The sequence below is a fragment of the Opisthocomus hoazin genome, chromosome 5 (genome assembly GCF_030867145.1).
Source record: "Opisthocomus hoazin isolate bOpiHoa1 chromosome 5, bOpiHoa1.hap1, whole genome shotgun sequence".
Classification (NCBI taxonomy): domain Eukaryota; kingdom Metazoa; phylum Chordata; class Aves; order Opisthocomiformes; family Opisthocomidae; genus Opisthocomus; species Opisthocomus hoazin.
The window spans coordinates 13,275,716-13,302,682 of record NC_134418.1 but is presented as its reverse complement, the minus strand read 5'-3'; the positions used below and the strand labels follow the sequence as shown (position 1 = coordinate 13,302,682).

The 26,967-nt window shown below is 42.7% G+C and overlaps 1 protein-coding gene across 4 annotated transcripts in view; it reads left to right on the top strand.

Annotated features, from left to right (window-relative positions):
- Positions 1-26,967, top strand: part of SORCS2 (sortilin related VPS10 domain containing receptor 2) — a 595,440-nt gene that overhangs the window by 483,008 nt on the left and 85,465 nt on the right. For all 4 annotated transcript variants that reach the window (XM_075420456.1, XM_075420460.1, XM_075420458.1 and 1 more), the window contains exons 6-8: positions 4,503-4,567; positions 6,738-6,856; positions 15,000-15,089. In XM_075420456.1, the coding sequence (XP_075276571.1) occupies positions 4,503-4,567; positions 6,738-6,856; positions 15,000-15,089 (274 nt within the window). The remainder of the gene's footprint in view (positions 1-4,502; positions 4,568-6,737; positions 6,857-14,999; positions 15,090-26,967) is intronic.

Sequence of the window (26,967 nt, the reverse complement as noted above, 5' to 3'; positions counted from 1 at the left end):
TCTTTCGGGAGAACTTCCGTAAAGTCTAAAAAATCATATGTGGAAGAAAGGATCCTAGTGTCCCTCAGGAGACCAAATTCAGGCCTGAATAGAAACAAAAGTGCCCTGATTTCCCTCTGCTTCTGATCATGTTTTATTAGATACAGCTTTATGACATAAGCAAAGTTAGACATGCATAAAGGCTGGACCAGGGCTGAGACAATTTCACCTCTGTGCCACCAGAAGGGGCTGTATTGCTGCTTTTCTTCAACAAGATTGGCACTCAACTGCCAGCATGATCTGGTCTTACAGATCTTATGAGGAGCAGCTGAGGGAGCTGGAGCTGTGCAGTCTGGAGAAGAGGAGGCTGAGGGGGGGGACCTTATCACTCTCTATAACTACCTGAAAGGAGGCTGTAGTGAGGCGGGTGTTGGTCTCTTCTCCCAAGTAACTAGCGATAGGACAAGAGGAGGTGGCCTCAAGTTGCGTCAGGGGAGGTTTAGATTGGATATTAGGAAAAATTTCTTTACTGAAAGAGCGATCAGGCATTGGAACAGGCTGCCCAGGGAAGCGTTGGAGTCACCATCCCTGGAGGTGTTCAAAGAACGTGTAGATGTGGCACTTCATGACATGGTTTAGCAGTCATGGTAGTGTTGGGTGGATGGTTGGACTTGATGATCTTAGAGATCTTTTCCAACCTTTATGATAATATGGTGATTTAAGAAACAGAAAACTAATCCCTCCAAAAAGTTCTAAAATTCCATTCTACAGCACTAGTTTTCCCAAGAGGCTCAACATGGTGTCAGACAAGCACAAGGGAGATAATGGGAAGCTGTGTTCACAGGAAAGGGAATTAGCATATTGAGGCTGCCTATATACACCACCTGACAATCAAATTGGGCTATTTTAATTCAGAAGTGTGGTAACCACGCTGTTATGTGATCTGAAGTGCTGGCGTGTTGTACTTGCTTTATCCAGCGTGGTATACTTGGTCAAGAGATATTTCTTTTCCTAGACAAAGACTCATCTGATCTAAAATTAAAGTTAGTCTGAATTTAATTGGAAATTTTAATGGTTGAATGTCAAACACTTAAACAACCCAAACCAGAAAACCCTAAATTCAGGGGCGAGCCCTCCTTTACCCAAGTGAAACAAATAAATAGTCCCAGATTTCTGAGATATGAACAGTTTCACTGCAAACTGCTTTGAGAAGAAAAGTGGGGGAGTTCTAAGGAAACCAAAAACACTGCTGAAAAAAACCCAGATAGTTCCTGAGAAAATGCTGGCTCTGTATGAGGAAAAAAAAATAAAAATTGATGGTGAAATGTCAACAGAAGAGGAAGAAGCTGTTGGATTATCAGGGTCCATTGTGACTGTGCTTTATAAGACAGAAGAGGTTCTATCCTAAAGTCAGCTGAGGAACAGAAAACTGTGCTTGTGAATGGGTGTGTGGACACAATACTCACACTACTACAATACATTTATGATGTGGTAGTAGTAAGTTTTTAAATGAAAATAGAAAAAAAAATTCTCTTACATTTCTCCCTTGATGTGAAAAAAACATACAATTGAGCCTTTCTTTTAAGTGAATCATTTACTGTATATTGTTTCTGTATGTATGTTGTTTGGCCATCATTTTAAGAAAGCTGTATCGCATGGGCAGAGTCCACTGGAATGAGTAGATTAGTTTATTCTTCAGGGATATAGCTTCAAGTTCTCTGCATTAGTTATACTAATTTCTGAAGATTTTCTTAGCAGCCATAGTAGATGGGGTCTTTTTTCAATAAAAGAAGAAAGGACAATTCTTAAGTGTAAAGCTGGGTAAAGGGACTTCAGAGTTCAGAAATTCTGCTCTGCAGCTGGCATTCAGTAGTAGACCTTGAGGATGTAACTTCTTCAGTGAGTAAACAGAGTCTTTGCTGTTACAGCTTATCTATACGATTAATGAAACACACAAAACATATTTTTAAATACTCTACTTAATTTGTGCCTTTCAGAGTGCATAAGCTCTGCACTTATGGGGTCCATCTAACCTGTTAGACTTGTTTAAAGCTAGATATCTACAAGTATAGCTTAATGATCATTTCTTTTGACAGCCTTACACCTTTTACAGGCTTACATCTTTGTGGGGTCACCTTCAAATTAGACAATCCCCAGTGTCAGGACCTGGCAAGTTCAATGGGATGGTTGAGGCAGTGAAGGAGAACCAAGACTGGGGACACAGAATGGGGTGGCTTAATCTGGTAGAGCAATAAGAAGAAATCCTTGTCAAGCTGCGGCATGGAGCTGTCATCCTAAACCTTCTTTATAGTCGACACCGTGGATGGTGATATAGCTGATTTAGGAATAGAGGACTTACCTTTTGGAAATAACTGGTCTCCTGGCTAATAAAGGGTAATTTTAAAAGGAGAGGTAGGGGATACGTCTGAACTTCAGGGGGAAAGAGGTATTACTTTTTCCTGGCTGGGTTAAAAAACCGCTTCCTTGTGATTTATTCACATCTACTCAAATAAAAGTATAAAGAAGAAAAGTAATCTGGGTTGGAAACCTTCACTTTCTGTGTCAGTGCAGTGTTCATTAAAACAGACCAGATACAACCTCTTGCACTAAAAGATTACACTGGAAACAAGATTAGAGGCTACTTGTGCTCGCTTCCAATGTTAGGAGGAGCACAGTAGACATCAGATCATTGTCACTTTGGAGCTGTTGAAAGAAATATGAGAAGGTAAAGATATTGACAAATATCTTGAACTGTGCTTATGAAAATGTGTTTGTGATAAATTATATGTAAAAGAGGTGGTTTCAAAAGTACACAAAAACTATCTATGCGTTATTGATGGTGATCAGCATGTCAGGCTGAGCCTCAGAAAATTTAAACTCTGAAGTTTCTATTAGTTTGTGGTTCAGCTACATGAGGTCCAGCACAAAAAGTAAAATATTCAGAGAACCTCATTTTCTTCCTTCAAAAAGCTGACTGCAGAGGCGATAGCAGGTTTGATTTGGTGTTGTGAATATCTAGAAAAATAAATACAGCGCACACAGCAAAAAAGTTCACCAATCCCTTCCCTCTGCTCATATATATTCTTATCAGACCTCACTGAATATAACATCTTTTCTGATTTAATGTGTTGCCTCTACAATGCTAGAATAGTTTGTGCTTCAGAGACCATTTTCTTAGTAAATGCAAGATTTTTCCATGCATTTACTAAAAAAATCCCACTGGAAGTTTTCTTCACATCTCGTGGCTTGGCGGGGCCTCATCCCTCACCCTCCCCTTCCGTCTTTGGACTGATCATCTATCTTATTAGGGAAAACCAGCACATGGGATTATTTCTGGTTGTTATGCAGCAGTGGAAATCATCCAGGCTCTTCCCCCTGGCCTGCATTCCCAAGGAGCCACCAATTACAAAGTCTGAGTTTTAACTGATCCTCATAAATCAATGCTATTAAAATCATTACACAATGATGTAATCTCTATCCAAAGTATAGCTTCATTGCATTTGATTATTAATAATTGTATCAAAATGATAATTTTCTCTTAAGTATTTTAATGGGTGTTTTTAATATCTGTATGCAGCTGCACTTTATCACTCAATGTATCTCCTTTGCGGGTCTTCAACTCACATCTGCTGACTTGATGGACTCTTACCATGCCAGTGAAGAGCCTTGTGAAGAGCGGTGTAGCTATGGGAGTGGGGATGGATTCTGCTTCGCTTAGTGACAGCACAGCTGTCAGCTCAAAGCTTTCTCTGCAGAATCTGCCTGACTAATGACCATGGAAGGGTCAGAAAAAAGCACAACTGGGGCTGCCGTTCACAGGTTGAGATGGAAACCCTGAGGATAGAATATTAATCTTTTGCCTCAGCACATTGGACATGGGAGTTATTAAGAGAACATCAGTCTGTATTCCCATTACAACTTTTCAAAGTTAGACTGCAGCTTGATCAATTCTGACTGAATTTCCTTCTCAGGATATTCTTGTCAAAATTTTTATTCACTTTCTTCCTTTGTCAAAGCAGAATCTACTCTTCTTCTGAAGATACTAATCCAAGTTCTACCAGTTCATTACAGAAGCTGTGTGTCAAGTTTAAAATATTTCTAATAAGAATGGAATTTAGGTATTTTTTGGCACTAAATCTGCCTTGTATTCTCAAATGTCAAAGGTAGTTGTAAAAAGATGCTCTAGAGCTTGCGAGTGCATGTGAGTGTGTGCATATCTCTGTGTGTGTATATTTATCAATTTATGGTTATGAAGTGTTGTTTCCTATTACATACATATTTCTGTTCATTTCTCCGAATAATCCTATGTGTTTTAGTTTGAATAGAAAAGATTCTAAAGAAATATACAAAAAAAATAATGTTTCCATCTATGTTTTAGTAATAGGACATTACAAATAGGGTTCATTTTAACCTCCCAGCTAGAATGTTGAAACTGGTTAGTATGAAATCCTCTCTTTTCTTCCATCCACGTAGTTATTATTCTGTAGCTGGCTTTGTGTAACTTCATTATATTATGTTCTCAGGGCTGTTGCTGGAGTTGATGGAGACCCTGATTTAGTTCATATGGAAATCCAGGACCCCAGTGGAGGTATGCAAATGAAAACGTTATCAATTGATACCCTAGTGTATAGTCATTTCTCTTTGGTTTAGAGAGTACTTTTTGGATTGTTTTTCAAACTAGTCAGAACAGAAATTGTGCAAGTCAGATTCTTCCTCTGTTTGTCTGTAGTCAGCAAAGCTGTCCTGTTGTATAAAAATATAGTATAATTTAAAATTTACTTGTTTTTCACTCTAAGATGAATTGATGTCCAGATGCTATGCTCCACTGAAAATGTCCATTAGTAGTGCAATTTATTCTGGCAGTTAAACGTTGAACATTTTTTCCTGATTTGCAAATAAAACTGGCAATGCAGTGTTAGTGCTGGGTAAGCGTCTGTTAAAATGAATTCTTGCATATGTCAGTCCTACTGCACTAACTACCATCTCCCAAAATTTCCTCATGTTACAGAATCCAGGGTACTTTGAGACTTCCAAAGGAAAATACATGCAAAAGGAGATTAGCAGTCAGGATTTTCTGTCCTAAAGTCACTATGATTCCAAAAGCTTGTATAGTTTATTGTTGCCAATTGTACTCTTGAAAGATAGTTTAATTCCTTGAATCAGATCATCTAAGTTCCTGTGAAGTCTTAAAAAGGAGTTGTAAAGAATGCACAGTTTGACTTTGCCCAATCCAGTAGCTTTTCTTCATTTCAGCCCTATTAAAAAAAAAAAAAAAAATCAAAGTTACCATGTTAAATTCTGGATGACAAAGTTTCCAAATCTTTTAGCAGTGAGATTTCTGAGGCTTGGTGATCCCTACATAGCCCCATCAGCTGCTCTGTTAAGACACAGTGTAAGAAGATTCTTCAGTAGCTGGATGGAAAGAATTTTTTTAATTTCACAGAAACATCAGAAAAAGAAAAACTCTTATGAAATATCTCCTGGCTGGGCTCTCAACAAACTGACTTTGTGCACTTATGGTCAGTATGAGCATTGCCATTGATCTTTGTACTACATATCTGATGAAGAACTATAATGCTTGTCGTGAAATATGAATAGCTGCAAGACTTTTCTATGGCCCATTGCTGCGCTTGCTCAAATATCCTTGTGGTGATGATTTGCACACAAGCAGGAGAACTTGGACTGACTCTAGCTGCATCTTAAACAGATTCAGATTTTAAAACAAATATTCATGTCTAGTATATTGGTTTGGTCTTTTCCACTTGAAAGCCAGAAAGTGTGGAATGCATTTCCTATCACACTGCAAAAGTAATGAAGGACATGCGTGGGGGTGCATCATTTGCTCTGTCATATGGTATCTGGAGCATGGGGACAATTAACAATCTGGACACAGGACTGTGTATATAACATTTTTCTCATTACACGTGGGAATGTCGCTCATGTACTTTGTGCTCAGAAGCTTGTGACCAAGGGTGAGCTGTACAAGGGCTTGAATCTAGGAGAAGGTCTTTGGGCTACAGCTGGTGTGAGACATGGTTATTAGCTCTGCTCCCTCTGATAAGAGCAGGTTGCATCAAAGATGTGGTGATGCTTTCCTAATAGCCCAGGCAGAGAGGATGTTCCTTGTCCATTGCTAAATGGAAAGGAGGAGAGAGGCCATAGCCTCTACAGATATAAATCAGTCCTGGCTCTTTCAGCAAGGTATTGACTCTGAATATAGAAGTCCTGCCCCAACAGAGCAGTTCCAATAATGTGTTAATAGCGTGTCTTAACTTTCCTACAGAGCTCTGAAAACAGCTTTTAAAATTCTGCATGCTGTCTATTAAATGGAGTCTGATTCTCTTCTTACTTATCACAATTTTATACTGAGGTTGATCTATTGATTTCAGTTACGTTGTGTCAGGCTGCAATTTTTCCAAGTGAATAATTTGGCTCTGTGCATAGGTTAAGTGAGAAAAGAGGCTCCTTCTATTATCCCCACCCATGAATGTCTCATTCTTCTAACCCCTAATCTCTCTGGACCAGCAAAATTTGGATAATAACAGGCTGCCTCCCGGGAATGATCTGAACTGTAAGCAGTTAATATATTCTCACTACACTGGAGATTGAAAAACTCTTGTATGAGGGTTTAATACAATAATTTTACAACTAACTCGACTGGCAAAGGCAGCGCTTTCCCTACATGAATAACATTTTATACTGCTTGCTTCTTTTTCCCTTGATAGCCCTATCATATGTTTCTGTCTGTCTTCCCTCAGGTTATCGCTACATCACTTGCCAGATTCAAAATTGCTCTGATAAGACAATGACAGTCCAGTTTGCTGGTGGCACTGATCGGGATTCCCTGACTGTGCAGGATGACTACATATTTCTTCAGGTACTGCCACTTTCTGAAGAGACAGCCCATTTTCAAATTAAAAAATACGATGTTAAACAATGCAACAGCGCTGTAATTTAGCAGAATGGAGAAACCTGCTCCAGCATATGAACGATAATTTATGAATTTTCAGATGGAACAAAGCCCTCCTTTATCAGTCAAAAAAAAACATCACATCTATAACTTTTGCAACCAGTTGCCTATTTATACAATTGATTTTAATTTATCACTGACCTAGCTTTAACTAGATGGAAATTTTCAAGTGTATTGTGTGGTTCAAAGTTACTTATTTATAGATATTCTTGTGTGTTAGGCAAAATGCAACCCTTTCATTTTTGTGCTTACAACCTCCTCTGGGTCATTTCCAGTACCTCCATAGCACAAAAAATTTCCCTGAAAAAAGCATCCAAGGAAAGCCGCTGACAGAACAGTGTCTCAGCTTCTTCACATGGATTCTCCTGTGAAGAGGTTTTCCTGGGAAAGAATTTATGTAGTTGCCCTTGGGAAGCAAAAGGGCGAAATGGCCATAGCCGGGGAGCTTGGAGCAACTTCTGATGGCTCCAGTTACATCGGGGTTATTGCATTCCCAAACTACAAGACCTGCATGCAGAAACCTGGGCTGGGAGCTCCGTCAGCCTTATGGCAGTATGTACAGCTCAGGTACACTTGAAAATGTCGTTTTATGTGCTAGTGACTGGTGGTGATTTGAATCTGTCTGAGCTGCAAACTTCTTAACGAAAGGTTATGTCCTACTTGTTTTTTAAGATTTTCCTAGGGAAGTTACTTGTACTTTCCTCGGTGATTGGCGATCATTTTTCCCTTACTTTGATATGATTCCCCTGTTGCAAAGGCTTGTTCATTGACTCTTTCAGGAATGCAATGCTGTGGTGATGGATAGCTCTCCCCACCACTGCTTTCGTATATGTCAGATTGGCTTCCTTGCAGCTTTCCCCCGTTGTGGCTGTTTCTTCCAAATAGATCTGTAAATTGATAGAGACAGAAACTCTGTCCTCCTCTTGTTTGCCACAGTGGTTTCAAGAGCCCACGTGCCTTAGAACATTTAGCACCACAAAGAAACAGCAAAATGGATTTGTAAAAGTATTTTTGAGTTAAAATAGGCATTTTTCAGCTCAGGTCTAGCACCTGGTTTTGCTCAAAGGTGGTATTATCTGGGGCTCCCCCCAGGCACACTCTAAAATCCGTTTCATGGTGTATAGACAGTGAGAAGTTGTTCTCACCATATGAACTTCCAGACCGCTGTGCTCAGCAAAACACAGGCTGCTTGCTCTTCAAGCATTTTGTTTTCCCAGCCATCTTGTGTAATTCCATCTTGAGCTGTTGTAATTCAGTCTCATGCCAGGCATGGGCAGACAAGAAATGGAATCACAGAATCACAGAATAGTAGGGGCTGGAAGGGACCTCTGTGGGTCATCTAGTCCAACCCCCCTGCTGAAGCAGGGTCACCTACAGTAGGCTGCACAGGACCTTGTCCAGGTGGGTCTTGAATATCTCCAGAGAAGGAGACTCCACAACCTCCCTGGGCAGCCTGTTCCAGTGCTCCGTCACCCTCAGAGGGAAGAAGTTCTTCCTCATGTTCAGACGGAACTTCCTGTGCCTCAGTTTGTGCCCATTGCCCCTTGTCCTGTCACTGGGCACCACTGAAAAGAGCTTGGCCCCATCCTCCTGACACCCACCCTTCAGATATTTATAAGCATTTATAAGGTCCCCTCGCAGCCTTCTCTTCTTCAGGCTGAACAAGCCCAGCTCCCTCAGCCTCTCCTCGTAGGGGAGATGTTCCAGTCCCCTCATCATCCTTGTAGCCCTCCGCTGGACTCTCTCCAGTAGCTCTTCATCTTTCTTGAACTGGGGAGCCCAGAACTGGACACAGTACTCCAGATGGGGCCTCACCAGGGCAGTGTAGAGGGGAAGGAGAACCTCCCTCGTCCTGCTGGCCACACTCTTCTTGATGCACCCCAGGATCCCATTGGCTTTCTTGGCAGCCAGGGCACACTGCTGGCTCATGGTTAACCTGTCGTCCACCAGGACACCCAGGTCCCTCTCCGCAGAGCTGCTCTCCAGCAGGTCCGTCCCAAGCCTGTAGTGATGCATGAGGTTGTTCCTCCCCAGGTGCAGGATCCTGCACTTGCCCTTGTTGAACCTCATCAGGTTCCTCTCTGCCCAGCTTTCCAGCCTATCCAGGTCACGCTGAATGGCAGCACAGCCTTCTGGTGTATCTACCACACCTCCCAGTTTGGTGTCGTCAGCAAACTTGCTGAGGGTACATTCTAACTCTTCATCCAGGTCGTTGATGAAGAAGTTAAACAAGACTGGGCCCAGTACTGACCCCCAGGGCGACACCACTTGTTACCGGCCTCCAACTAGACTCAGCGCCGCTGACGACAGCCCTCTGAGTTCTGCCATTCAGCCAGTTCTCTATCCACTTCACCGACCACTCATCCAGCCCACACTTCCTGAGCTTCCCTAGGAGGATATCATGGGAGACTGTGTCGAAAGCCTTGCTGAAGTCAAGGTAGACAACATCCACGGCTCTCCCTTCGTCTACCCAGGAAGTGCAACCTGGAAATGTGCACACAAAGTAATGGGCAGTTGGTATGACCAAAATGATGGCATTGGTAACATCGTCTCTGTGGATTTGAGACACGTCAGTGCCAGTAGATAAGATGTGCCTGTATTCCACATAAAGGAGAAACATCTCTAGTCTTTTCCTTTCAGACCTATCTGCAATAATTCGCAGTATGTAGTATACATATCTCTCATTGCTGAATTGGTTTACAGTTAGCCATATCTATACTACTTGAGAACAGGAGATAACTCTGGGATCCTATAGTCACATCTGAAGGGCAGTCCCCCCGAGGTGTGATGCGGGACACTGCTTACAGAATCACAGAATCACAGAATAGTAGGGGTTGGAAGGGACCTCTGTGGGTCATCTAGTCCAACCCCCCTGCTGAAGCAGGGTCACCTACAGCAGGACGCACAGGACCCCGTCCAGGCGGGTCTTGAATATCTCCAGAGAAGGAGACTCCACAACCTCCCTGGGCAGCCTGTTCCAGTGCTCCGTCACCCTCAGAGGGAAGAAGTTCCTCCTCATGTTCAGACGGAACTTCCTGTGCCTCAGTTTGTGCCCATTGCCCCTTGTCCTGTCACTGGGCACCACTGAAAAGAGCTTGGCCCCATCCTCCTGACACCCACCCTTCAGATATTTGTAGGCATTTATAAGGTCCCCTCGCAGCCTTCTCTTCTTCAGGCTAAACAAGCCCAGCTCCCTCAGCCTCTCCTCATAGAAGAGATGTTCCAGTCCCCTCATCATCCTCGTAGCCCTCTGCTGGACTCTCTCCAGTAGCTCTTCATCTTTCTTGAACTGGGGAGCCCAGAACTGGACACAGTACTCCAGATGAGGCCTCACCAGGGCGGTGTAGAGGGGAAGGAGAACCTCCCTCGACCTGCTGGCCACACTCTTCTTGATGCACCCCAGGATCCCATTGGCTTTCTTGGCAGCCAGGGCACACTGCTGGCTCATGGTTAACCTGTCGTCCACCAGGACACCCAGGTCCCTCTCCGCAGAGCTGCTCTCCAGCAGGTCCACCCCAAGCCTGTACTGGTGCATGAGGTTGTTCCTCCCCAGGTGCAGGACCCTGTATTTGCCTTTGTTGAACCTCATCAGGTTCCTCTCTGCCCAGCTTTCCAGCCTATCCAGGTCACGCTGAATGGCAGCACAGCCTTCTGGTGTATCTACCACACCTCCCAGTTTGGTGTCGTCAGCAAACTTGCTGAGGGTACATTCTAACTCTTCATCCAGGTCGTTGATGAAGAAGTTAAACAAGACTGGGCCCAGTACTGACCCCTGGGGGACACCACTTGTCACCAGCCTCCAACTAGACTCAGCGCCGCTGACGACAACTCTCTGAGTTCTGCCATTCAGCCAGTTCTCTATCCACTTCACCGACCACTCATCCAGCCCACACTTCCTGAGCTTCCCTAGGAGGATATCATGGGAGACTGTGTCGAAAGCCTTGCTGAAGTCAAGGTAGACAACATCCATGGCTCTCCCTTCGTCTACCCAGCCAGTCATGTCATCGTAGAAAGCTATCAGATTGGTCAGGCATGATTTCCCCTTGGTGAATCCATGCTGACTACTCCTGATAACCTTCTTTTCTTCCACTTGCTTCATGATGGCCTCCAGAATAAGCTGCTCCATCACCTTTCCCGGGATGGAGGTGAGGCTGACCGGCCTGTAGTTCCCTGGGTCCTCCTTCTTGCCCTTTTTGAAGATTGGAGTGACATTGGCCTTTCTCCAGTCCTCGGGCACCTCTCCTGTCCTCCAGGACCTCTCAAAGATGATGGAGAGTGGCTCGGCAATGACATCCGCCAGCTCCCTCAGCACTCGTGGGTGCATTCCATCGGGGCCCATGGATTTGTGGACGTCCAGATTGCTTAAGCGATCCCTGACACAGTCCTCCTCAACCAAGGGAAAGTCGTCCTCTTTGTAGGCTTCTTCTTTTACCTCCGGGGCTTGGGATTCCTGAGGGCCAGTCTTAGCACTGAAGACTAAAGCAAAGAAGGCATTCAGTAGCTCTGCCTTCTCCGCATCCTCCGTCACCAGGACACCCGCCTCATTCAGCGGCGGCCCCACGTTGTCCCTAGCCTTCCTTTTGCTGCTGATGTAGTTGAAGAAGCCCTTGTTGTTTTTGACATCCCTTGCCAGCTTCAATTCCAGGTGAGCCTTGGCCTTCCTCATCGCATCCCTGCATGCTCTCACCACGTTTCTGTACTCTTCCCAAGTGGCCTGTCCCTCTTTCCACATTCCATGGACCTTTCTCTTCTGCCTGATCTCCGCTAGAAGCTCCTTATTTAACCATGCAGGTCTCCTGCCTCCTTTGCTCGATTTCTTTCTCAGGGGGATGCATTGCTCCTGTGCATGGAAGAAGTGTTGTTTAAAGAGCGACCAGCACTCATGGACCCCCCTGCCTTCGAGAGCCCTGGCCCACGGGATTCCTCCCAGTAGCTCCTTGAAGAGGGCAAAGTCAGCCCTCCTGAGGTCCAGGGTTTTGATCCTGCTTATCGCCCTGCTTCCTCCACGCAGGATCCTGAACTCGACCATTTCATGGTCACTGCAGCTGAGTCCACCTCCAACCTTCACATCCTCCACCAGTCCCTCCTTGTTTGTTAACACGAGGTCCAGCAGCGCGCCTTTCCTTGTTGGTTCCTCCACCACTTGCATCAGAAAGTTATCATCGATGCTCTGTAGGAACCTCCTGGATTGCGCCTGCCTAGCTGTATGGTCTTCCCAGCTGATGTCAGGGTGGTTGAAGTCCCCCATGAGAACCAGGGCCTGTGACTGTGAGGCTGCTTGCAGCTGCCTGTAGAAGGCCTCATCAACTTCCTCCTCCTGGTCAGGTGGCCTGTAGTATACACCCACCGTAATGTCACCCGTGTGAGCCTGTCCCTTAATTCTAACCCACAAGCTTTCAACTCGTTCCTCATTTGCCCCCAGGCCAAGCTCAATGCATTCCAGTTGCTCCCTCACATATAGAGCAACTCCCTCTCCTCTCCTTGTTGGTCTGTCTTTCCTAAAGAGTCTGTAGCCATCTATGACAGCATGCCAGTCATGCGAGTTGTCCCACCACGTTTCTGTGATGGCGACCAAGTCGTAGCCGTCCTGCTGTATAATGGCTTCCAGCTCCTCCTGTTTATTGCCCATGCTACATGCATTGGTGTAGACACACTTGAACTGGGCTGTCAATCTCACCCCTGGCCTTGGCATTCCAAGCCTAGGCTTATCCCTAGTGAGCTGGGCAATATCCCCTTCCCCCTTCGAACCTAGTTTAAAGCCCTCTCAATGAGCCCCGCCAGCTCGTGGCCAAGAATTCTTTTTGCCCTTTGTGATAGCTGAGCTCCACTTGTTGGCAGCAGGCCCGGTGCTGTGTACACCTCCCCATGATCAAAGAAGCCAAGATTTGACCGATGGCACCAGTCCCTGAGCCACCTGTTAACCAGGTGAGTTTTCCTGCCCCTTTCAGTGCTGTCCCCTGCCACTGATGGGATGGAGGGAAACACCACCTCCGCCCCTGATCCCTCAACCAGTCGCCCCAGTGCCCTGAAGTCCCTTTTGATGGCCTTGGGACTTCTTTCTGCTACCTCGTCCCCGCCAACCTGCGTTACCAAGAGGGGGTAGTAATCAGAAGGCTGCACCAGACCAGGGAGTTTCTTCGCAACATCCCTAACCCGGGCCCCAGGGAGGCAGCAGACTTCCCTGTGGGATGGGTCCGGTCGGCAGATCGGGCCCTCTGTTCCCCTCAGAAGGGAATCACCTATGACAATGACCCTCCTTTTTTTCTTAGTTGAGGCAGTTGTAATACGTGGGGCTGTCTGACTCGTTCTAGGCAACCCCCTGGATGGAGCCTCACCTTCACCCACATCCTCTGTGGCCAGTCCCTCACATTCCAGAGCCCCATACCTGTTGCTTAAGGGCAACTGTTCCAGTGAAACCACACAGCAGCTGCACAGCTGAGAAACAGCACACCTTCAAAACCACATGGAAATTCTTTCATCAATAGACTAAAATAGAGCTATATAATAGTGCTATATAAATTAGAATCAGACCAGGGACTCCTCTTAATATCACAGCAATACCTGTCAGAAAATGGGACAGCATCATCTGTGCAAAAAGAGAGGAGAGTTTGAGACTGTCTTACTGCCCCCGGCATCGCTCGCGTCCCCTGAGCTGTGCATCTGTGAATCAGAGCGTTGCAGGTCTCCACTGCTAATCCTGGCCCAAATCTCAGACTTTTACCATCTTAGAGGAAGATCTCAACCCCATTTCTTTAGTATGTCTGTATCCATGAAGATCAGGAACTTTCTAATACTCATTTCTTTTCCAGTTTGCACTGACATTCAGACAGTTTCAGAGGTGATTTTAGTAGGAGGATTAAAGTTTCAACACTGTTTTTAAGCACAGACCAGCCTTTAATAGTCAGTGAGGCTTGACATGAATAGCTGCTTCAACTCTGATTCTCTGCTGCCTTGCATCATCTTCAGTCATAGAAAATGAGTGACATAAAATAAATTCATGATGAACAAGAAGGCTATGAAAAGATGGATAAAACTGCTATTTAACACTAATTAAATTAATGGTGAGGTTTTTAGTTTAATCCGTCATTTAATAAATCACATTCCTGAAGGGCATCACATTCTTTCTACCACAAGAAAAGGAAATTAGTTTAAAATAAAGAGTGAAAATTATTATAGTGTCAAATGCTCTGATATCTTTAAAATATTCAGGCAGGTGGACTTGCTGTGACGCATCAAGTCTATTTTCACAAAGTCAAGTTTCATGTTTCATGCTGTTTTCCAAATCAGGTTCCCTTTTTAAACATGAAAGTTGCGGAGAAAAGCAGTGAAGTTGGAGTAGGATTTCAAAATGGATTTCATAATCTATCTTCAGTTCCACACATACAACCAGTTCATTCAGAACTGCATCATTATCCCCCATGCGGCATGACAGCTTCTTGCACAGGGAGACGTTTTCTCCTGTATGGAAAATATTAGTCAAATATTGCAAATGCTTTACATAATGTTGGGGTGATTTATTTAGCCTTTATTTCCCCGCTTGAATAGCGCTGTTGGAGTACTGCTTGCCCTTGAGGCAGATGGTGATCATGGCCAGTGTTCCTCCTCCCTGCCTCTTACCTGGAGGGTGCTGGAGCCTGGGTTTCTGCGAAAGGGCAGAAATGTGGGAGGCCAATGAGTACAGAGATACCAATAAGGACTGGGGACAGCGAGATGCTGAAGGTCTCAGGTATCATGCAAGACAGCTGAAACGGCAAAAGAAGGATGTAAATCACTTTTTTCTTCCTAAAGAGGGGGAGAGTAAACGAGTTTGAGTCTATATGGAGTCTATTTTGTCACAACTTTTGGTGTATTCTTTTAGGAGTACGCTCTGCAAATTAACTGCATGCAACAAAAGTATTAACTATGTATTTCAGTTTAAAAACTGCTATGTATTTGCAGCTACGTAAGCTAGCTATGTGTTTGCAGATTAAAAAGAAAAAAAGGTCTTCTATTGCAGACTCTTTAGATTTAACATAAACTACTTCAGGGTTCTGTTTTTTCCTTTGTATAGACAACAGCAGCAAATCGCACAAAGTATTATGTGTCTTACCGTCGCAATGGCTTTGTACAGATGAAGTTGCCAAAATACGCATTGCCAAAAGTAAGTGTATGCATTTTTCTTTCTATTTATATATATGTCATCTTCTCTTTCTACCTAAACTAGTTTTGTTCTTTTCTTTTTTAAACCTCATTAATCTGAGATCACAGTTTCTCCTTGCAAGGATTTCTGAATCCCATTTGTGATATATTCTTACCCTACTGTTTCTATTTTTATTCTAAGAATTTAGTAGCTCATAAACCAAAGAGGGCAAGAGCATACAACAGCTTACTTGTCATCAGTTACTACAACAGTTTTTGAGCTTTGCTTCCGTAAAGCAGTGCTACACACCCAATAGCAAAGTACTGGTATAGAACAAGTGCTCTTTCAAGAATCAATTACAGTTTAATTCCACATGGTGCTTTCCGATACAAGTATGAAGAAAATTTTACCAGTTGGTGATGCTCTATTTCATTAAAGAATCCCAATGTGAACGTTAATTACTTAACACAATAGCAAGGCTTGTTGAGAGATTCCTTCAGTCTGGCTTACTTTTATAGTGACAGGGTTTCTATATTTGCATAGTAAATTAGCAATAAAGAACAGATAGATATTTACACGTGGTCTAACTGATGCAATTGATTTTTTCTACATTGAATGTATTTCATAACTTTATGTATAGTTAGAAGCCTTCTACAATCCTGAAGAAACACGACTTGGAGGTTTTAAAGACCCGGCTGGATAAAGCCCCGAGTAACCTGGTCTGGCCTAACAGCTAACCCTGCTCCCAGCAGGAGCTCGGTCTGGAGACCTCCTCACGTTCCTGCCTTTTTGTGTGATTGTGCGTGATTCTGTCAGTTCCTTAGTAGAGAACGAAGACATGTTATTTTTGCATTTCTTGAAATGCACAGGTCTACTTCATTGCTCATCTAATGAAGGACAGTGGAGTATAACATATTTCTTTCTTTTGTTGTTATTCGAAAACACAGAATGTGTTTAACATTGTTTTTTCATCTTTGATTTTTTTGTTTTTTTTTTTTAAATTCTAAGTGGTGGTCTGTAGTCTTCTAGCTTTAAAGTTACAACATATTAATAAAACCCTCAAATCAAATCCTCAGATATTACTTGGGATATGCTCCCAGTAACATGATGGAAATAGCTGTTTGTTTATTTATTTATCTATCTATTTTGACAATAAATGTATAGCCAAGGACAGGTAAATATATCAAACTTTCCATATAATTATTTCAGTGTTTTTAAGGCCTTCAGTATAGCCTTTGCGCTTTTTGTGGGGAAATTTCTAATTAGGAAAAGAGGAGAATATCCAGGTCTAAATCTTAAAATGTGCACACCTCAAGGGATTGGAGCCCATCGGTAACACATGCCAAGGCAGAAGAAAACAAGTAAGGAGCAAGGGAGGAAAGCAAAGAATAAGCAACAAGCAGCAGAAAGAAACCCTTCCGCAGATGATTCCAACCTTCTGCACAGCCCATTGCCTTGCTGAACTAATTGTGAGGAACCAAATTAACACAAGGTGGAAACATTGGACTTGAGAGTAGAAAGGGGAGAGAAAAGGTGTTTGATTAAGCTGATCCTGGAGAAGGGGAAGGAAGGATGTTTCCCTAAATGTTTCTTTAAAGTATTTTTTTCAAATACCCAAGTCAGTACTTAGAAGTGTGTGTTAACTGGCGATAAATTAAATCGGGTAAAATTCACCAAGTTGCGAATGTTTTGCCTGTGGCAAATTTCCTGAGCAAGTGTCAGCACACTAGTGAAAGTGTTGGCTGTGCTCACTTGTGTGGGAGAAAGTTGTCTGTTGGGAAATGGAAGGGCAAAAATCTTTTAAGAGAGACCTGGGCATTTCTTCCTTCTGCTTTTGGATGGCCTGTGCAGGTATCTGCACCCTTCCATTGCAGTTTCCTTCTCACTCCCAATAATCTGCTGCATTTGGCCAATGCAGCAATGTTTATCCTCCCTGATACTGCCATCACGTAGAAGATGGACATACTAACTCAAATTTTTAAGAGTTGCATAAAGTGCTATGATTATAGACAGTAGTTCATATTCCATGTGTTATATTAATAAAAATCATGTTCTTTGGGTTCAGATCTAAGTATCTGATACATCTCAATAAATGGGTGGAAGCTGTCAGAACTCAAGAACTGTATGAGACAATTGTCCAGTTCTTGTAGGCATCCACGTTCGTAATAGGTGAGCTTGCATAGGTTGTGAAGAACAGCAGCAAATCAGGTGTTATGGGAAGACTGGAGATGTGGCACAGCGGAGGACCTAGATCTGTCCCCCGCAGAGCTTTCTTTGGCAGCACAACCAGTTTAAGAAGTCCTCTCCAGTCATTCATTTCTACTACTCTTCTGCAGTCCACTATGACCTGTGTTGTGTTTGTGGGACTGCACTACAGACAAGATCAGTGCAGTGACCTCAGTGCAAAATAACCCTGAAAAAAAGCATAATTTGTTTTTCAAAAAGGCGGATCAAGAGGAACTCGATGGTAATGAAGAAGCCTCCTGTGGGCACAAAACAGAGTCTTAAAACTGCTTTAGTAGAGAAAGACCCACCACAGCTGGGAGCTGAATCCAGATGCATTCATATTAGAAACTGATCTCAACTTCTTAATGGTTTTGGTGATTATGTATTTGAAAAAGTACCAAGGAAAGTGTCAGATATTCTAGGTTTTGAAGTTTTCAGATCATGACTGAGTGCCTTCCTAGGAGAAGTTATTTAGTTATTTGCTCCTCCTGCATCTTATAAAATATGCAGAAATAATTGTTGGAAATTCTCTGGTTAGAAGGATAGCAGAGGGCGGACTGAGAGGTCTAATAGTCAATTTTAGCTTTAAAATTTATTATTCTGCAAAGGCTGCTTAGTTTACTGGGCATATGCTCTAACTGAGTGTATTTCTGACGTATTCGAAAAGTGTCAGTCATAACTCACTAGTATGTCTCTCATATGTAGTCTGGATTGGTTGAAATAGTGCTGCATACTGAATTCTTTGTCTTGGAAAATATGTTTTTCATTTATTTGTTGGGTTTTTTTTGTTTGTTTCTTTCTGAGCTGATTAACTCCAGGCTTGACTGAATAAATAAATTAGAAGTTAACGGTTTCATTTTGGATAGTCAGAAGCTAGCTAGGAACAGAAAGACTGTGTCATTTGGAAAAGGATGTTTTTGTGTTCTTCCTAGTTCAGGCAGTACCTGTTGAGTGGAACGAAATAAAATGTATCTCTTTAGCATTTTGATGATGCCTCCAAGAGAAGTTTCCTGGGTATCTACACACAATAGAGCTGAAAATTTCACTACAAGGGCCTGGAAGTCAGACATCCACTAGAACAGTGGTGAATGCGAGAGATTTTAACCTCTTCTGTAAAAGATAAATTTTTTTGAAGTGATTTTGTGCCTTCACATCACAGCAGAAATTTTAGATACTGAAGTAAATAAGAACACAGCTCTGAAACGTTTCACCACACAATGTTTCAGTGACAATCATCGGAGTGCAGTAGAAATGTATCTTCCTATCCAATTTGAACAGAAGGGAAAAGATTCATATGAGAAAATTACAGATTAAATTTTGCAAAGAAGCAAGATATCAGCCAAGGCACTGGCACATTAAGAGTATATCTAGAACACGTGACTGTGGAGTTGCTCTTTTTATGGTAGTAGGAGATAAACAGAATGAAAGAATCTACAAAGAATTTTTTTTAAGTTGGATTAAAAGCAGTAGTTTTTGAAAGAACTGAGTTTCAGAGTTGAAGTATTAGGATCTGCCTAACCAGGAGATGAAGCAGGTCTCAAATAGGCTATATTTCATTTTTCTCAAAAGAATTGCATGAGGCTTCAAAAAATCTTTCGAAGTGGCCTCTGTCAAGTGTTTCATGTCAATGGCCAGAGTTTTTGAGCAGTGGTTGTGTATAGGGAAGGGAAACCGTAGCCATGTCAGAAGATACTACAGGCTGGTCAAGGGTGTGTCTAACAACATTAGGAGCGCTGTGCTGGAAACCCAGGCTCTAGCCTGAGGGAATGGTGCTGGGCCCTTCAGATATTATTCTTTTGCAGCACAGATGCATTTCATGGTGATTTTACGTATGGAGATAGAATGAGCATTTTCAGACTGAGCAATTACAAAATGCTATTGATGTCTCATTTTCCTTTTAAAATGAGGAGGTTGAAACTCTTCAAAAAAAATGATTCAGTTGTTTAATATTGTTTGTGTTTGCATTGGTGTTTGTATTTGTCCAAATGTACCCCCAAAGAGAAACCTAGAAAAGGATAAATGTTTGTCTTTGGACATATCTCAAGGCCTCCTTACTTGTGGATCAAAGGCTGCGAAAAGCAGCTTCCAGCCAAGCTTTACATGCGCTAAGTTTCTAGACTAGCTCCGCAGTGCCACTTCTATCACCTTTTTGTAACACATCATAGCTCCGTGTATGTACAGACAGCAGAGCCATTGGGGGCCATCTAATGGACAGAATTCCGTTCTTTTGGGGGTGGTTTTTTGGGGTGTTTTTTTGCCTGCTGTTGAGAGATTTTTTTAGCAGCATGTTTGATGCTGGCACTATCCTGAATCACACAGCTGTCTCCTGCATTTGACAGGAGTAAAGTGCTGGCTGTTGCAAGCCAAGGTGGTGGCAAAGGTTAAATATTAAAGGCTGCCTGTGTTCTCCCTGAAACAGAAGAGGAAATCTGGAGCCGTTGTTTTAAACATGAATTGGTTTTTTATGCTATATTCCATTTTACCAAGATTGATTTTTTTCTCTGGTGCTAAAACTAGATCAGCAGTTAGTAACTTGTAGGAAGGGAATAACAACATCAAGCTAAGAGCAGCAGGATTGCATTTGTGTGTCAACATGGCTGGCTAGGCACGCAGAAGTGTTCCAGGGAGATCCAGTGATGCCCCTTGGACTGTTTTCAGCCTGGAGCAGGGGTTCAACCACCACTGCTGGGAGAGCAGGTCTGCCGAGGGGCATCGGCTGCAGCCCCATCCAGAGAGTTGTCAGGCTTGTGTTGCACAACAGTTCCTGCAGCTCTGACTGCCCTCGCCGAGAGAAGTGGCGTGCGGAGAAGGAGGAGTACATTGGGTTCTGGTCCTTATTTGTGATTTTGAGTTATGCTCTAATGTAACTAACAATAAAACTTGGGAACTAGTTCGTTCTGGCAATTTAAGCAAAAAATTTTATTAACAAAATTACTGACCAAACCAAGGAATCTGCTACAAATCATGGTAGTTTACTGTTGCAATTTGGAAGAATTTAATTATTCTGAGTCCCCTTCCCACCTCTGGTAAATAAACTCCATTGATATTGATCTCCTTTTCTGAACTGATATAAGGCATTCATTGATTCTGCATTTGCTCATGCCAGCTAAAAAACCTTAATAATGCAAGTGCTCAATTATCTGTTATATCCTACTGCAATTCTGAAAGTTAAGTTCTGCAAAGATATGGTGTGGAAAAAGTTTCTTCTTTCATCTATTTTGATCTGTATGTCTTTTCAAGCTTGTGAAATAGGCAAAGACATAAAATTTTTCAGGTAACCAAGACGAAAGAGAGTACAGGGGAAAAATAAACAAAAAATAAAAGAAGAAAAAAATCCTGTTGTCTTGAAATAAGTTGAAGTCTTTAATGTATTTATGGTAATATGAATCTCCTATATATGCCTTTTATCAGCTCCATATATTCTTTTTGTTGATTATCCCCTAGTGCCCTTCTGAGGGGCTTGAAACAGGGCCACCTCCTCCTTGCCTCTGTCTGAGATTTACATCACTATTTTAATGGCAGGTTTTCTTCCAAACTTGTCTGTATCATCCAATAATAAATACAACATTACCAAGAGTAAAATATTTTGAACAGTTTTACTGTTTCTCTCTAAATAGGCATCAATGTTTTGAAGCATGTATCCCCTTCTCTATGAAGCTCCCTCCTACCATAACTTTTTCAAGGATTTGTTAAATGGTTCCGTTCATTAACAGCAGAAACAGCAGGAAAGATTCCTGAAGCCCTTTTGTCAGCAAAGTTCTCTTGAGGCTCTGGCTGTGTGATGGCTGGATTATGAAGTACTGAGGCTATGAGAGCTCATTTAGCAAGTCTCCAAGTCACCCAAGGATTGTTTCTCTGCTTGGGTAGCCTCTTCACTACCTCTGCCATCTGCTGCCATGGGAGGCTTCGTCTGAGGTTGTTCTTTGTGCCAGATAGAAGAGCAGTTTGCAGCCACAGCAGGACGACTACTTCATCCTTCTGAAAGTCCATTGGAGTGGCTGTTGAAGAAAGAATAAAGGGAAACAAAAAAGAAATACAGATAACAGTGGCATTCGATGCAGGAGAAGTGTTCCTTTCCTGGGTCGTGTCATGGCAGTAAGCAGTGAACCTGAGCTGTAGCAGCTGGCTGGCTCCCAGTCGTACAAATCCATCCGAGGTGGATTCAAGGAACTGTTCTTTTCTTCACAGGGTAACTTGTTATTGATTTCTCTCCTTGAGCCGTTTTCCTCGACCAGGCAAGGAAGATTAGGGAGATTATTTTGGGTATATGTGTCATCCTGTTACCTTGATTGTGCTTAAGAGATTACAGGGGTGTAAATGTGGTGCATCTGGAGGTCAAGGCTGAGACTATACAGCCTTGAGTGCTTAAATCTGTTGCACTGCTGATACATTTGCTCCTTGTGATTCTCTGTTTCATTTATCACTTGCTTTAGGTTAATACATGGCCCGACTGCAGCATTAAAAGATTGCAGCGGTGCAAAATTCTGATGTTGGACTGAAAGTTGCAAGACTTTAAAAACAAGAATATTGAGGTTCTGTATTTCCCCTATTAAGTGCCACAGTCCTGGCTGCATAGCATTATACCGGCTATGCTGAACCTTGCCTACGGTATTTTCACTTAATGATATTTCTGTGTCATTAGCACAGTTTAGTATACAAGGGAGTACTGGCTTGCTTGCACGATCCTTGTCATCTTTTACATTCTTCTGTCTTCAGGGTGTAATTGTATTTATTTGCGTCACAGGGTATCTTATCACAGTTAGTAATATAGTAAACCATATTAAGCATTTCTTGAATATAAAATTTTAGAAAGTATTAGCAGATTTGTAGGCTGGTGAGTTACTAGATGTGGATGGTATGGGGCTGTATACGGTGAAAACAATGCATTTCTCTTCTCTAAACCTCTTTCCTTCTTCCCTCCTACCCTCAGCTCCAGAAAACCCTGACTCTCTTAACTGCTTATGCTTTTGGGCTTCTTGACAGAGTTTTGATTTTTGATTTGTTGTTTGTTCAGTCTTCTGTGAAAACAGACTCAACTGCATTAAAAGCAGATAAATTTGGAAAAATGTTAGACTGATCATGTTGGTACCTCTGTGTTAAAAGTGAAGAAATAATTCTCAAGCAGTGTGGGTGTTTTTTAGTAGTAGCGCTTGATCCTTACTCTGTACTTGCTGGAAGAGTTCTTGGGTACTTGCTCTTCATTGCATGGCTGAACCATGAACAGTTCTATCAATGTCATGTGCACACCTGCAGACTTGTTTGTTTTTAATAGACCAGGTCTGTCCATGTGATATGAAGTTTCTTTGAAGTGGTGTTCATCTTTTGGCACAATTTGGTCTTCTATACATGTCTAATTATTTCTAGTATGACTTTGAATCTGTCTTTGTGTTTATTTGAACAATCGTGTTCTCTGCTACTGATGTAAGGTACAAACATAGCAGCTTACAGATACCTGGGAGAGCAGGAGTTGTATGACCTGTCACTGAATGCCTTGTTTAATCATACCATTTTTTAATATGCAGTCTTTAATCACTTTCAGGATTTGTTTAGCATTTTTATATAGAAATATCTGATTCAACAGATTTCCAGCTGCTTCTGATTCCATGATCAAGATGAAATTCATATTTGTATGGAGATTGTTTACTTTCTTAAGCATATTAAAGAAATTACAGCTTTTGAATTAAAAAAAACCACAACAGACAAGCAAAAATCCAACACAACCCCCCCCCCAAAAAAAAAAAAAAACAAAACCAAACCCAGATCCTGTCTTTTTCATGATATTTCTATTTGTATGTGTAACATTTCAAGTGATCTCGATAAGGTGTGTTTTTATTTTCCCCTGTGTTCACAGGATCATAGACTTCTCGAGAAGTCCTTTCCCCAAACATGGTCTTCTGCCTAAACCATTCCTGACAGATATTTGTCTAATCTACTCTTAACAGCTCCTGAGGATGAAGATACTTTACCTCCCTAAGCATTTTATCCTCTGTGTGTGTGACCAGGCCCTACTACAGAAGGATATTCTGATGTCTAACCTAAATCTCCTTAGCTGCGATTTATACCCAGTATTTAACTCCAGGTAGACTTAGAAGACAGTTTGTTCCATTTTCTTTGGGGTGGCTGTTTACATTATTTGAAGGCTGTATTTTGTCTGCTCTCACCCACCCACGGGGAAATGACCCCATCGACTTGATTGTATAGTGGATTTTAGGGCACTTTACAGGCTTCTTTGGTTGCACCTATAAGTAGACCTATCTCTGGCCTTGGGTTGGTCCACTGTCTCGGACCTGTGAGTAGTTCCGCAGGTTTTTAATGAAGAACATACAGACATGCATGCTTAGTGTGGTATAACGTTACCCAGTAAAGAAAGGAGGATGAAAGAAACATTGTGACAAATAATAGTGCACAAAAGGCGCCTTAGCAAACAGAACAGAGAAATCTCATGGGGTTTTAGAGGTGAAAAAAGGGAGTTTTGGACAATACAGCTAGTAGCCTCTCAGAACTGTATGAAAGCTTAGAACCTAAGAAGGTGAGATAAAATAAATGGAGAACACTGGTATGTGGGAATCACAGTCTATTGCTGATAGAATTGCCATTGGTGAGCTTTGAAAAAACAAAAGAGAGAGAAGTGAGAATGATGCTCTCATCATGGATGAGATGCATGGATGCGTGGGTCATAGAATCATAGGATGGAAAACACCTCTAAGATCATCAAGTCCAACCATCTACCCAACACCACCATGCCTGCTAAACCATATCCCAAAGTGTCACATCTATACGTTTTTTGAACACCTCCAGGGATGGTGACTCCACGACTTCCCTGGGCAACCTATTCCAATGCCTGACCACTCTCTCAGTAAAGAAATTTTTCCTAATATCTAATCTAAACCTCCCCTGACGCAACTTGAGGCCGTTGCCTCTCATCCTACCTATAGTTACTTGGGAGAAGAGACCAGCATCTGCCTTACTACAACAACCTCCTTTCAGGTAGTTATAGGGAGCAATAAGGTCCCCCCTCAGCCTTCTCTTCTCCAGATTAAACAGCCCCAGTTCCCTCAGCTGCTTCTCCTAAGACTTATTCTCTAGACCTCTCACCAGCCTCGTTGTGCTTCTCTGGACACGCTCCAGCACCTCAATGTCTTTCTCATAGTGAGGGGCCCAAAACCGAACATGGTACTCCAGGTGCAGCCTCACCAGTGCCGAGTACAGGAGCACGATCACCTCCCTGCTCCTGCTGGCCACACTATTCCTGATACAAGCCAGGATGCCACTGGCCTTCTTGGCCACCTGGGCACACTGCTGGTTCATGTTCAGCCGGCTGTTGACCAACACCCGAAGGTCCTTTTCTGCCAGGCAGCTTTCCAGCCACTGCTCCCCAAGCCTGTAGCGTTGCACAGGGTTGTTGTGACCCAAGTGTAGAACCCGGCATTTGGCCTTGTTGAAACTCATACAGTTGACCTCAGCCCATCGACCCAGCCTGTCTAGATCAAGCAGGTAGACACTGGCTCCCAGCTTGGTGTCATCTGCAAACTTACTGCGGGTGCACTTAATTCCCTCATTCAGATCATTGACAGAGAGATTCAACAAGACTGGACCCAAAACTGAGCCCTGGGGAACACCACTTGTGACCGGCCGCCAGCTGGATTTGACTCCATTCACCACCACTCTTTGGGCTTGGCCATTCAGCCAGTTCTTTATCCCGTAGAGAGTACACCCATCCAAACCATGGGCAGCTAGTCTCTACAGGAGGATGCTGTGGGAAACAGCGTCACAGGCATTACTAAAGTCCAGGTAGATGACGTCCACAGCCTTTCCCTCATCCACTGGGTGGGTCACCTGGTCGTAGAAGGAGATCAGGTTAGTCAAGCAGGACCTGCCTTCCATGAACCCATGCTGGTCCCCTGGTTGTCCTTCACATGCCCGGGGAGCGCACTTGCGATGAATCACTGTATAATCTTGCCTGGCACCAAGGTCAGGCTGACAGGCCTGTAGTTCCCAGGATCAAGAGGGTCAACAAGACATGGAACAGGGCAGACATATCAGACTGGACAGAGCAAAAGTAAAGTTGTAGACTTGAGAGAAAGGATGGCCATAGAGCAATGAGCATGGCACTGAAGAAACAACATGGTTGCTACAGTAAATGTGGAAAAAGGTTCTGCCTTGGGACACCTGAAAGTGCAAGGACTCCCTGAGCATGGAAATGAAAGGAAAGCACAAGAGCTCAAATACTGAATATATGTAAAAAAGCAGCCTGGAGAGAAACAGAAATCTGAGTAGTGACAATAAGGAATGTTCCAAACCCTGAAGATCTCTAACATTAGTAGAGAAGGTCTTTATAAATGAATTTGAATAAATTATGTGTGAATAACATAATTACAGAAAAATTAGATAATCAGCATGACTTTGAGTAGCCTGCAGGATGTGGAGAGAGAAAGCAGGAGGTCCAGCAAGAAAGCAATTGCAGTAGTCCAAGCATGAAATCATCAAAGAATAAATACTTTCCTTATAGGATCTGCTGAGCTTACAGCCTAAGGTAGTATCTGTGGCCATGAATTAGGCAAACCAATAAAAACTCTCATTCCCTGAATCAAGATATTTCTTCTCTCTGTCTCCCCTTACTGGTTAACTCTTTACTGACAGTAAGTTCTGTCTATCAATATTTGCCAACATTTCACCTTCATGTGCTTATTGTCTGTCGAACAGTGGGTAGCTGGACTGAAGGGTTGGACTTGGCACCCTGAAGACCCAGCCTCTGTATTTGTCAATCAAGTGTTCCTTCTTCTTTTTAAATTCAGTTTTCTAGGATAGGAATAGTACAAAAGTGACATGACCGTTTAGCTTTGTTTTGGCTAGATTTTCAACAGTCTATGCTATTCAGGAATTTAACATATTCAAGTATCATGCATGAAATTTTCTGTTCTCCTTGCTTTGTCAGTTAATTTTCCTAGATGGTTATATCATGACTGTGGGCAGGAAGAGCAGTATTATTCCAAGATCATATAACTGAAGGAATGTTTTTCTTCTTGAGGGAAAAAGAAATCACTGTGCGTAAGAAATAGTGCTAAGACTTAACTAGAAATCTGAAAGTGTAAATTCTGCATAGCAGGAACAAAGTTCAAGGAAGCGGAAAGGCAATTTGACTTGCTAAAACCAGGATCTGTTAAGTTCTTGCCTCAGAAAAAACTGGCACCAAACAATCTAAGTGTCTTTGTAACGGTCACTGCCAAAAATAAACTTTCATTTGTTGCAGTAAAAGTTGCGAATCCAACCCCTCTTTCTTTCACCTGATCCTTCCAGTCTGTCCAAAATTAGTCTCCCTGTCCCTCTGCATCACTTGTTTTGGCTCCTTGTGCGTGGCTTCTGCTGACTCAGCACCTCCCACCCCACCCTAAGGCAGGAGAACCGCAACTGCTTTTATGCTGCCATATCCTATAGCAAACTCATGTCCTTTTTTTCTGTTTGCTAAGCTTAGTTCACTGTTGCTACTTCCCAATTTATTCCTTCTGTTTAATATTAGTGTTAAATTATTTTCCCCAGCTGTGCATTTTTTGTCTGAGAAGTTTGGAGTGAAGAAGCTAGGAAAACTGAAAGCAAGCTGTTGCAATATCCACGCCTGAAATTCCTAAGAAATGAATGCAGAATGTTGACTCACATGTTATCACTGTTGAATATT